General features: G+C 47.0%; 1 protein-coding gene and 1 long non-coding RNA gene across 4 annotated transcripts; one reads left to right on the forward strand and one right to left on the reverse strand.

Moving 5' to 3' along the window:
• The first annotated feature begins 228 nt into the window (after positions 1 to 228).
• Positions 229 to 1,792, forward strand: LOC134302548 (uncharacterized). Its single transcript, XR_010007545.1, has 3 exons — positions 229 to 316; positions 1,081 to 1,151; positions 1,675 to 1,792. It is a non-coding gene; the product is annotated as an uncharacterized LOC134302548 (long non-coding RNA).
• A 2,054-nt stretch (positions 1,793 to 3,846) lies between these two features.
• On the reverse strand, positions 3,847 to 6,130 carry LOC134302660 (uncharacterized). 3 transcript variants are annotated; one of them, XM_062987831.1, is made up of 5 exons: positions 4,750 to 6,130; positions 4,539 to 4,634; positions 4,344 to 4,433; positions 4,040 to 4,131; positions 3,847 to 3,958 (listed from the first exon to the last, which is right to left on the reverse strand). In XM_062987831.1, exons 1-4 carry the CDS (start codon positions 6,107 to 6,109, stop codon positions 4,058 to 4,060), a joined length of 1,620 nt encoding a protein of 539 aa, XP_062843901.1. In that variant the 5' UTR covers positions 6,110 to 6,130; the 3' UTR covers positions 3,847 to 3,958; positions 4,040 to 4,057. The 3 variants fall into 3 exon arrangements, with proteins under 3 accessions (XP_062843901.1, XP_062843900.1, XP_062843899.1); XM_062987830.1 differs by having other exon boundaries at positions 3,847 to 3,955; positions 4,539 to 4,637; XM_062987829.1 differs by having other exon boundaries at positions 4,539 to 4,637.
• Positions 6,131 to 12,769: the final 6,639 nt, after the last annotated feature.

Below are 12,769 nucleotides of genomic sequence, written 5' to 3' on the forward strand. Positions count from 1 at the left end.
CTTTTATAGCATCGAATCGTTTTAGATCGGACTAAACGTGCAATTACGGCTGGCAAACGAGGCTACAGTGGACCTGCCTGCGTCCATTATTGGCTAGCTGCACAGGGATCTAACCTGCCGGGTGATAACCAGCATGGCGCTCAACGTTACACGTCAAATCAACGCCGCGGGTGCTTCTTAACTCCTGTACGACCCACAATCTGCACTCGGTCAACTCGTAGCACACAGTTAGCCTGGTTGCTATGCACGCATGTTGTGTGAGGGTAAATTAATTTTAGGGTATTAATTAGGGTTCTATCTTGGACTACCATGAAAGGTACTACAGCCAGGGAACATGTTTATATTTTTATTTTAATAAAATTGAGGAAATATTTATGAAGATGCACAAAAGAATCGAGATCCAACAATGACAGATCATCTAGCAGCTTGCTAATCTGTTAGCACAAATAAATCACTTCATCTTTATTTTAATAGCTGGTAATTTACTCTAACATCCTTTCATTTTAATACTACTTATTTAATTATTAAAATTAGTACTTTTATAGCAAGAAACAGGGTCAGAACTCTCTTGTTTGTAATTTGTGTAAATTGTTTATGCTAATGTGCTAACTCGCCACTCTGAACGCTTTCCACACAGAACGATGTAAGAAAGCGAGCTAATTAAACCGCGCTAATGTGGCTAATGTGCTAATGAGGCTAACAAGCCTCAGGTGTGTTTCATTCACCTTACAGGTAGAAAACAAGAGCAGGAAACACAGACCATAAAAGGAAATCAGTTCGCTCTGGATTATGCAGAGTCAACCGGGTCAAATTTAGGAAACAAATAATGAACTTTTTTCCTCATTTCTATTGAAAATTTCTCAACAAATAAAGCTAAATCAATGCTCAGGTGGTAAATTAGGCTAGCCCACTACTGCTGGAGGGCAGGGTTCCAATCCCCATCAGTGCTATCGACCGGTCGGGCGCATACAATACAGACGTGATTGGCTATATAAATGGGTCACCAACCTGTCTGGGATGTGTTACAGCCGGACCCACTGTGATTGACTGTCTATTTTAACACAGCTTTTTTCTGATCAGGGTTGCGGTGCGTGCAGTTCACTTGGCGAAAGACAGGAAACACCCTGGACAGGTCACCAGTCCATCACAAAGTAAACACTCACACACACACACACACACACACACACGCTCTCTCTCTCTCTCTCTTAGAGCAAATTTCAATCATTCATTGTCTGTTTTTCCACCATTGCCTGTTTTTTATCCTGGTCAGGGTCGCAGTGGGTGCAATTCACTGGGCGAAAGGGATGAAACCCTAGACAGGTCGCCTGTCACATGGCACACACGCACACACACTTGGGGCAATTTTGTACCTCCAGTTAATCTGACTGCACGTCTTTGGACTGTGGGAGGAAACCGGAGCACCCGGAGGAAACCCACGCAGACACGGAGAACTAGGAATCAAAACCAGGACCTTTTTGCTGTGAGGTGACAGAGCTACCCACCGATCCACGGTGCCACCCCCGACCAGGATAATGCAGGTAAGACATGATAATTCAATGAAACGAAAAGTTACATCAAAGTAGCTGCTTTAAATTCATAATAATAATAATAATAATAATAATTAAAAAGCCTGATAGGAAGTTCAGAACTTTCCAAATAATTTTGTGTTCCCAGAATGAAAAGATCCGAACGGCTCGAAGACGCGTCACGCAGGGATGCCAGATGCAGGAACAGCAATTACCAGAAGGTTTTCTTGTGCAGGGTTTGGGATGGTAGAAAAGCCGCTGGTATCTGAGCAGAACATCCGAAGGCGGAATGAAGTTTCTGACAGACGATGGGAAGTTTGATAGCGAGCGGTTCAGCGAAGTTTTGTGCTGTAATGAATCATGAGCTGTACGGTGATGCGTTCGGTTATTCTGCTCTACAAATAGAGATATAGAGATATACATTCAGTTGTTTTTTTACCACCAAAAGGTAATTTAGTCTCTCCAGTTAACCTGACTGCATGTCTTTGGACTGTGGGAGGAAACCAGAGCTCCCAGGCACAGGGAGAACATGCAAACTCCACACAGAAAGGACCCTGACCTCTCCACCTTGGAATCAAACTCAGGACCTTCTTGTTGTGAGGCGACAGTGCTACCCACCAAGCCGCCAGTGGGTGCAATTCAGGGCAAACACACACACACACACACTTACACACACACACACACACACACACACACACACACACACTTACACACACACACACACACTTTTAGTATCTTAAATTATCTTTGGAATGTGGGAGGAAACCGGAGCTCCCGGAGGAAACCCACACAGACACTGGAAGGACCCGGACCCAGACCGCTTTACCTGGGAAATGAACCAAGGACCTTCTTGCTGTGAGGCGACAGCACTACCCCACACACATACACACACACTTTTAGTATCTCCAATTATCTTGATTGCATGTCTTTGGACTGTAGGAGGACACTGGAGCTTATTAAATAAAAAAATAAACATTAATAAACACAACAGCCGTGATTTCTCCTAACATCTCCGATAATACTAATGAGCTTATCAGACTTTAATATCACACTGCTTTCAATTCTCTCAGCGATACATCATAAACCTCCTTCACTTTATAAACACTGATTGATTTTCGCGTTCGCTCAACAGCCGTTAAATTAGAGCAACGGAGACGACGACTGTCGAACTGTGGTCTGAAATAACGAGAGTGTAATTACAGTTTATGCTCCAACTGATAAAACATCAAAACAAGCGAGCGGAGATTCGGTCGAAGCTCAGAGTCGCGTTGTTATCTCCTGACTGATGTAGACGTGATGTAGCTGATACCGCCGTCTCGTCCACGGAACCGCTAACGTTTATTACGCTTTATATTGTCATTCTAGCAAAACATAAACATGAAGTGATTTTCCAATCAGCTCATTAATAAAATAAATAAAAATCTGAACATGAGAAGCCAGATGTAATGAAACAGCTTTTCCAGGTTCAGCTCCGACTCTAACGAACTCCCTCCTGGTGGATCTTCGTGATTTTTTTGTGCATCTTTGCTTTGGTTGCAGTAAAAGTTCAAGTTTGTTCGTTTTGTAAGTTAAGGGTCCAAAACAGACAAAACAAAACACAACTGTGGACGATCTGCCACAATTAGAAATACTTCAGCTGTGCAAGTATACTTGAGGGTGGCACGGTGGGTAGCACTGTCGCCTCACAGCAGGAAGGTCCTGGGTTCGATCCCCAGGCGGGGCGGTCCGGGTCCTTTCTGTGTGGAGTTTGCATGTTCTCCCCATGTCTGAGTGGGTTTCCTTCCACAGTCCAAAAACATGCAGTCAGGTTAATTGGAGACACTAAATTGCCCTGGCTGGCGCCCCGTCCAGGGTGTTACTGTGTGCCTTGTGCCCATTGAAAAGCTGGGATAGGCTCCTGCACCCCCCCGCGACCCTGATTGGATAAGCGGTTAAGAAAGTGACATCAACATCATCTTCAGGGATGCTTTTATAGCATTAGTGAGCAGCGCCCCTAGTGGACATCAAACAAAAACATTCATTCATTCATCGTCTGTATTGCCACTGATTTATCTTGCTCAGGGTCACGGTGGGTCAGATTTAATGGGCGAAAGTTAGGAAACACACTGGACAGGTCGGTAGTCCATCACAGGGCAATTTATTTAATGAACGATTAAACTGACCATGATCGTATCGTGTCTCTTGATTGGTGGGCTTTGTTATCGTAAGCGTATAGTACTTTAGGAAAGGACGCAGTAAACTAGGCTGGGGGTCTGAGGACCAATGTTTTGATGTACCCTTAACCCGATTCGGAAAATAAAGAGACTTCAGTATCCGGCAGTGTTTTTATTGGTTTTATTGGTGTTCTTAAAAATCATTCGGCATGTGTTGATCTTCTTTATTTACAGATTAGCCTGCTAGCTTTGGTTTGAAGCTTCGCTGTTGTTGTTCTGCTGATATAAATGTAAAAACAAACAAAAATAAATCATGAGTTTTTGTTAGTAACGTGTGTCTCGTTATTATTTAACTCTTACCCTGGTCTCTGAGCTCCTCTACAGGTCTTCTTCTTTTTTTGTGCTTGGAAATTTGATGTCATGAAAAAGATCACCTGCACTCATCCCATTTTCTGCAACATAAAAAGAGTTATATAATATATATTTATTAAAAACAAACGAAAAGCAATCTGACCTCCATTGTTCAATTACATAAACTGTATGAGCTAAAAACATCCTTGCAACCACCTACAAAACCAAAGCAACCACCTAGCAACCTTCCAGAATTAAAGACAAATGTAAGGCCACCATAGCAAACCCCCCAGGAACGCTTGTATTTATTTACCTATAGGGAGGATGAATCTCACTCTTTTCAGCTTCTTCACCTGGCGCTTCAAAATCTCAGCCAAGGCGTCGTCATCCATCGGGCTCCCAGCTTTAAAAATGAAGAAACATCAGCGCTCAGTCAGCGTGAACATTTCTATTCCATCTTCTACACACTCTTCAGTTGTGTTTGTATTGTGGAACCTGATCTACTCACCAGGCCGGCGGCTTTTGGCTTTACCAACCTCCGGAACGACGTTCTTAGGACTTTCAGTGACGTCAACCTTCACATCCAGATCCAGCATCTCGGTTTCTGCTTTAAAACAAACACATCGTTGTGTACTCGGCTGTATTATCGACGTTATGGTTCTAGTTTTAGATTCAGTGCAGATTTCCTCAACCCACCAAACTCAGGTCTTCATACTTACCTTCTTTGTTGTTGTTCTTTTTCTTGCTGGCTTCCTCCTTGACCTCGGCAGCTCTCACATCGGCAGTCTGAGGCGTCTCGGTGGTTTCCTCCTCGTTTTCCTCCAGGTCAGTTATCAGTAGCTCTTTGAAAGCATCATCATGAGCTTCACTGATCTGCCAAACCTTTTTCATTGCCACCTTAGCCTCCATATTAACCATGTCTCTGGAGATTAGAATCTTCTGGCTGGTGTCCTCTGCCTTCTTCAGGTCGATAATGCTCGAATCTTTTACAGATTCAGCGTCGACATCTTCAACATCCAGAGGCATCTCCATATTGTCCTTAAAATCATCGATTTCGATGATCTCCAGCTTAGACTGGTCAGTCTTCATAAGCTTGTTCAAAGTTTTGTCGTCCTTTACATCCACCTTCATCCTTTCCTGAGGGTCATTGATCAGGAGCTTCTCCATCATCATCTCAGCCTTTTCAGTATCAATATTACTGGAGATCAAACCCTTTTGGGTGGTGTCCTCCGGCTTCTCTAGGTCGATGATGATCATATCTCCTTTATCCAGTACCTTCTCAGTGGTTTGCTTGCTTTCACGCATTAGGAGCTGTAAAAAAGCAAGCTCGTTACCGCCATCCCGTTTCTTCTGTCCTGCCCTCTCAGCCTCCGCAGGTCCATTAACTCTGGAGATCCAAGTGTTCTCGGTGGTGTCCAGGTCACTGCTGATCAGATCCTCATTTTTGTCAAACCTCCCCGTGTCTCCATCTCTCTCCACAGGGTCAATATTCACGAGTTCTTCAAGAGCTTTATCATCACCGTCTCTTCCATCCAAAGGCTTCTCGGTGGCTTCCTCGCTTTCCTCCAGGTCAACAATCAGGAGCTCAGAAGCATCATCAGCTTGAGCATCACTGACATCCTGGATCATCTCCACTGCCACCTCAGCTTCCACAGCATCCATGTCTCTGGAGATCTTCTCGGTGGTGTCCTCCTCCCTCTCCAGGTCGATGATGACCAGCTCTTCCTCCAAAAGCTTCACAGTGGAAGAGCTGATGTTTATTATCTCTTCAAGGCCTTCAGCTTCGGGAGCTGCGTTCTCCGGGCTGGTTCTCTCAGGAACCCCCGGCAGCTCCACCCCATTAGCAGCTTCCACCACCTGCTGAAGGACCTTTCCTTCCTCAGCCTGGTCCTGGTGTGGTACCTCGACGCCCACCTTATTCTTCTTCCTAAAGATCCCTAGAAATCTCTTAAAGCTCCACTTCTTCTTTTTCTTGGTTTTGAGTTCCGTGACTGCGGCCTGAGGCTCAGGCCCCGCCCGCTCGGCGTGATGGGGAGAGGGCCGGTGGCGTCTCGGCCAGCAGAAGCACAGACAGCTCATGGTCGCGACCGTTCACCTCAGTGTCTCGATGCGAAATGACAGCACACGTGTGTGTGAGCACTTAAATACCTGCAGCTCCAGCATTATGACATCACAGTTCCGGAACTGCTCAGGTCTAGCATAGCAACAGTAACCGGGCTGAGATGTAGAGGGCTCAGTGTGTTGAGAATCACATGCTGAATGGTTCATCTAATCACACAGTGCTATATTATATTATATCACATATGCTATAGGGCCAAAAGTATTTGGACACCCCTTCTAATTATTGAATGTCTGTGCTTCAGCCTTATTAATCACTGTACTGTATAATTACAGGTTTAATAAATGAGTTAATAAATCAGGGATAGTTGTAGCTCAGTGGTTAAGGTACTGAACTAGTAATCAGAAGGTTGCCAGCTTAAACCCAAGCCAAGCTGTCTTTGTTGGGCCCCTGAGCGAGGCCCTTAACCCTCAATTGCTCAAATTATATTCAGTCATAACTGTAAATCTCTTTGGATAAAAGCGTCTGCTAAATGCTGCATATATAAATGTAAATCACTTATATAAAGGAAAGTAGAGGCTTCCAATTGTGCAGAAACAGTTTAGGGAGGGCCCTTTCCTGTTCCCATAAAGCAAGCTCCATAAAGACGTTTACACTTACATTATTTAGTGGACGCTTTAATCCAAAGCAACTTACAGCTGTGATAGTATACAGTCTAATACAGTCTAAGCAATTAAGCAATTAAGGCCTCGTTTAAGTGCCCAAACTTGGAGTGGTGGGGCTTGAACCAGCAACCTTCTGATCACCAGTCCAGAAATGCATGCACAGAGCCCTGACTCGAACAGCTTTGGAATGAACCAGAACATCGACCGAGGCTTTCTTAACCAACATCAGGCACAAATTCCCACACACAAAGTCTGTCCGGTGTGGCGGAACTTCAGCGGCCTCTCGTTCACTTCTAAGAAGTTATTTTTGGAGCGGGACGTCCAGCGAGCTCGGGGTCAGGCGCCTGCACGCTTCTGTACCCCGATCACGCCGAGCACGCCGCGTTTTCATCTCCTTCTACTGGCGAACGTCGAGGAAACGGCGAGCGGCGGCGGTTTCCTCTCACGCGCGTCTCGGACAGAACGAGTTCCTGTGTAATGTGGGGAAAAACACATCAATCTCTGTTCATAAACACACCCACAACAAACCGGCCATGAATATTAATGTACGGCGGCGGCGTCCTTGTGAACTCGGCCTCGCGGGATTGCTTTCGTTCTGAAGGACGCACGTGACGGTCACTTCGAATTAATGACCCGGGGAAAAGAGCCGAACTTAATCAACCCATCGAAGTGCCTGCAGGAACACTTTCCTCCTGATGCACTGTGGGGTATTTAGGATATTTCTTTGATAATAATGGTGTCGCACCTACAGCCAAGACCCTGCTCCCTCCTGATCCTACCTACCTGATCAGCTCCTCAGTAGACAGGATTTTAATGCGACATGGAGCTCATAATCAGATTATTTAGACGCTCTACTTATACAGATTAACGGACGCTCCCTCGTCATTCAGTCAGATCATCACTTACAATTGAGGCGCCTCAGTAGGAGCATTTTAAGGAATCTAAGAATTTAGACACGCCCTCTTCTCTGGAGTGTAGGACGACGGTTTACAGACAGAAACGACGACACGTAACACTTTCACACGAGGAAAAGAGATCCGGAGAGCAAACAGATCAGCGAGGCTGTGAAGGTCAGCTTCCATCGACGTGGAAAAAAATTCAGACCGGAATCGACTCAAATGTCAGCGGAGGAATAAAAGAGACGTGAAAAGTGACAGAGCTGATGCACCTACCTGCTTTTATTCATGGGTTTGTCGATCTGAGCCCTCATCACGGGCACATCGTGGCCCAAGTTTGCCCGACTCCAGCCCATTCCCAAAATGAGTTTGAAGAAAATCAGGCTAAAGGTGCTGTCGTCATTTTGAGCGTAAACATTCGGAAGCTTCCGGACGCCGGGCGGCGAGGATTCCTCCCCTCAGACGAGTGGAAAGGTCATCGTTGGTTTGCTCTCGCTGCTGTCGGCAAATAGAATCCCGGCTGGGAAATATTAGGGTGGAACAAAAGAGCAAACACGTGTCCACCGGTTAAATTCTCCTAATGAGAGATGTGGAAGGGGCGGATCAGTGCGGTTTTCAATTGGTCATTCGGCGCAGGTCTAAGCAAAGCCTGGATGGAAGTGCCTCGTTCAGACGGGTTGGTTGGCGGCCTCTATTTTGGAGGGTGGCGCCTAGGTAAATCTCAGCTCTGCTACTGGTCGGCTGGGCGCCCCCTAGTGCCTGCAACAGACAAAACTGGCCGCTAGTCTGCTGGGTGGGAAATTGGACGCTGTGTAAGTACACTGGTTAATAGCCGAGGCGCCTGTACAGAAGTGGAGGAACGTGGAGATCAGCGCGTGACTCTTCAGGCGCAAGACCGACCTCACGCGCCGATCCACCGAAGTACGAGCGAATAAGAAGGGGTCGGTGGACCGTCCACATGTCGAATACACTCTCTTCAGACGCCATCAGGGTCTCCAGCAGAGGAAGAGGAACAGGATATGACTAAATTAGAAATAAAAAGAATTTTAGAGGAAGCGTGTTTAGAAACCGCTGATGGATCGAACCCGAGCCGAGGCGTCACACGCTGCTCTAACCGGCTTAACGATCGATTTTAATTGCTGAGCCAGGGGCCAGTCATTTATCCAACGGCTCGTTAAGATCCTTCTTGCTAATTAGCCAAGTGGTTGTGGTTGTGGTTGTGGGTGTGGGGGGGGTTTTGGGGTATTTTGGGGGCGGGGGGGGGGGGGGGGGGGGGGTGGAGACTGAAGTCAAGGGTGCATTTCTGGTGTAAAGTTATCTGATAACCCACCACTACAGCAACTTCAAGCTCTAGAGTTTGTGTCTCAGCGGAGAGGTACAAGAGACACGATTGGCTGTGTCTGAGGGAGGGAAGGTCAGGATTTCTACTCAGTGCCGCTGCTATAATCTATGAAGCTTAAAATCTGGATGCACCACCGTCAGCATGACCAAAATAAATACCACTCTTTATCAGAACTGTTTAGAATCAGATTTACATCAGAAAGAGGCGCCGGAGTCGCATTTGCAAACCCTCAAACGTTTTAATCCATTAAAATCACGCCGGACTCGCTTGTTTGCATCAAAAAGGCGCAACGGCTCAGTGAAAAGGCTCTTAATTACAGGACAGCGCTGGCGAGGGTGGCACTAACATTTCTGAGAGCTCGCCAGTCGCTCAGATGATTAACATTTCCGCTGGATCAGACCGTCGCCATTAATGGGAAACAATTTTGTCCTTGACTGTATCAAATGCACATCAGGTGGGCTTTCAAATGCCAGTCTTAGCATGCCAGGCTTGGCACGCAGACCCAAGAAGACCACCCCATCTCGCTCTGCGTGAGGTCCCAAACATGAAGAGAACGATGTCTGGCACCACTCTGATTCTGGGTAGATGAGATCGTGTTTTAGATTTAGACAGCGGGTGGCACAGCGGTGAAGTACGCCAACGCCATGCCAGACACACTTTGGACTTAAAAAACGGAGCACTCGAAGGACACCCACACGGACACAGGGGAAGCATGCAAACCTCATACGGAAAGGACCCTGGCCACCCAGTTGGGGAATCAAACCCAGACCCATCTTGCTGTGAGGCGACAGCGCTAACCAGTGCACCCTCACACACACCATCAGATCCACATCTAATAGATCCCTCACCCTCACATGTACCATCAGATCCACATCTAATAGATCCCTCACCCTCACATGTACCATCAGAACCACATCTAATAGATCCCTCACCCTCACATGTACCATCAGATCCACATCTAATAGATCCCTCACCCTCACACTCACCATCAGATCCACATCTAATAGATCCCTCACCCTCACACACACCATCAGATCAACATCTAATAGATCCCTCACCCTCACACACGCCATCAGATCCACATCTAATAGATCCCTCACATGTACCCGTGATACCAAACAGTTACTTCCATGCACATTTTCAGCGGGTTCTTCTAACGTTGTGGCTGGACCGTACACATGGTAGACTGTACGTATTTATTATCTCTCACTGACTGTGCCACCTCGCGCCTCCCTCCATCTTAATGAAAAGCTATTTTTTGGGGATCACCCCGCACCTCCATAAGCCTGTTTATATTTATCATTCACAGACGTCGGCTCCTCTCAGCTCACCGGTCCAAACACAATAAGAGCTCCACCGGGGGTCGTTCCTCCGGGAGCCGAGAACTCATAAAGAGCTCGGGCAGACAGCGCCGCTCCGGTGCCACGTGTGATCTTCAGGAGAACGCCGGCGCTAAACAAAGATGCGCTTATAAGACGCTCATTAGCATTTCCTACATCAGTATGCACAGGAAGCTGGATCAGGAGACGGGGGGCGGCACAAGCGACGCCGCCGAACCGGCAAATCAGAGGTGAATGCTGATGCCGTCCTTATATTTTATTGGATTAAGCGCCTCAGGCTGAAGAATAAAACATTCATGTGAATATTTAAAATCTTCCGTCTGTGCTGCAATCGGATTTTATTAAAAATATCAGAAACTAAAACCTGACAGGAGAGATTCGGTTGATTCGCAGGATCAGTTTGATCGAGTTTATACTCTATACGACCAAAAGTATTCGGACGCCCGGCCGTGAGCTTGTCGGATGTACCGTTTCAAAAACAAATGCTTATCTGTCGGGTCTCATATATGAATACCGTGATCGTCCGTACGCTGTGCGGGTCTCCGCTGTCTGGTGATTATATGCATGTGTCAGACCGGACAGGTGATAGTCAAAAACAAATGCTGTTTAAATATAGCGCCCTCTATGTGATCAGCTAGAACAACAGCCGCTCCTCTGAGAAGCTGTGTATGGGAATTTGTGCCCGTTCAGCCAAAAGACGATAGCATTTACAGTATATGGATGGATGATGGAGAAAGGTGGCTGGTGTGAACCTACCCTTATTTAAGTCATTAATTCATTGTCTGTTTAAGCACTGGTTTATCCTGGTCAGGGTCACAGTGGGTCAGAGTCACTGAGCAAAAGGTAGAAAACACCCTGGGCAGGTTGCCAGGTCATCGCAGGGCACACACATTAGTGTCTCTATTTCAACCTTACTGCATGTCTTTGGACTTTTGGAGGAAACCGGAGCAGACACGGGAAGAACATGCAAAACTTCCCCGCTCCATCTGGGAATAGAACTCAGAACCTTCTTGCTGTCAGAAGATGTACAACAGCCTGCTACCACATAGATCTTAAGCTCTCAGGTTCGAATCCCAGAGGTCTTCCAGAACACACTCGGCTGTGTCTGAGAAAGGGACGGTCGTATAAAGGTTCTCCTCATCGCCACCACAAATTGCATTACTGTGATCATCCGTACGCGATATGGGTCTCCACTGGCTGGTAAAAAAGAAGCATGTGCATGCGTCAGACCGGTGACAGTCTGTGGCTCTCCTCAGTCAGTGCGGGGGTGGAATCGGAAATGACTAAATTCTGAGAAGATAGAAAAGTGCCACTCGCTCGCGTGCCCACGTCTGGAGTCTGGGAACGTCCAAATCTGATCACGCAGCGCTCCGGCCCCCAAACGAGGAGAAACGATGGGGCTGGGACTCACACCGGCGCCGTGCTGATGGACAGCAGGTTGTTTGTTCTAATTCCCTCCTGAAGGTTCTCCACAGTTTATTTTCGGAGGCTGGCGAGCTCGGTTTCCTCGTCCTCGAGAGAGAGAGAGAGAGTTTTCACGCTGGCGCGGCCATGATTGCCGCAGCCCGATGATGGATGGCACAGAAACGATGTGGAAAACTGATCTATCGCTGGAGCGCGTGGGCGAAGGCGGGCGGGGGGATCCGGGAGGTTTATCTACCGCCGGTGCAGCGTACGCGGCACGGCGTATTTCTGGGGATTCGAACAAAAACAGCAGCGACAAGAGGAAGAAAAAGAACTGATCTGACAATAAATGTTGAATGTTTCTGAAGTCGAGGCACCCAGGATCGGCTCCATGTCTTCCGAGGCAGCTGATCAGGTAGGTAGGAGGGAGCAGGGCGGGTCACCAGCTTTTTAAACAGACCCACAGTGTCCAGGATTTACTCATTTTGCATCCTGCATCGTCAGGAACGTGAAGAACAAACCAGTAAGGTCAGAAATCACTCAGCAGATCCCGATCATGAGGAACCTGAGCTCGAGATCTAATTCTGCTGTGTAACTGATCCCTTTATTTTGAACGTGCTGCCGTTTGCACTCCTTTAAAAAGCTGGGATGACAGAGAATGGTTATTATTTCTCATTTGCACCCCCTTGAGATTCGGCGGCTGAGCGCCTCCTGCGTTACCAGATGAAAGATTGTGTCGTGCTGGAACATCAGCGGCTCTGTAAACAGATCCTCTCTGAAAGTCCAGCCTTAGTTCACGGCATGCTGGAAATCCGGCCGGATAAAAGACGGGAGATTAAATCGTCGTGGAGTACAAGAACAAGGCTGTGCAAGGCTTTCTGCTGACGATGCTTTTTTTTGGTTCCAAAAAACTGGGGCGGTTCTCTGAGCAGCACCAAGGTTCTCATACTCCAGAGTGTTATTCCAGAGATTTTGGTCAATTCAAGCTGAGAATCTCAGAACCTGAGGATTCTCAACCTTTTTTCTCTCAGGC

This window comes from Trichomycterus rosablanca, chromosome 25 (genome assembly GCF_030014385.1).
Source record: "Trichomycterus rosablanca isolate fTriRos1 chromosome 25, fTriRos1.hap1, whole genome shotgun sequence".
NCBI classification, from domain to species: domain Eukaryota; kingdom Metazoa; phylum Chordata; class Actinopteri; order Siluriformes; family Trichomycteridae; genus Trichomycterus; species Trichomycterus rosablanca.

What these genes read in the sequence shown, in the direction of transcription:
- LOC134302660 (XM_062987830.1), bottom strand. Translation starts at nt 6,109, where the DNA reads ATGAGCTGTCTGTGCTTCTGCTGGCCGAGACGCCACCGGCCCTCTCCC. An exon ending in AAAGAACAACAACAAAGAAG is followed by an intron (nt 4,638 to 4,749) that starts GTAAGTATGAAG and finishes TTTGTTTTAAAG; the next exon opens with CAGAAACCGAGATGCTGGAT. An exon ending in AGCCAAAAGCCGCCGGCCTG is followed by an intron (nt 4,434 to 4,538) that starts GTGAGTAGATCA and finishes TCATTTTTAAAG; the next exon opens with CTGGGAGCCCGATGGATGAC.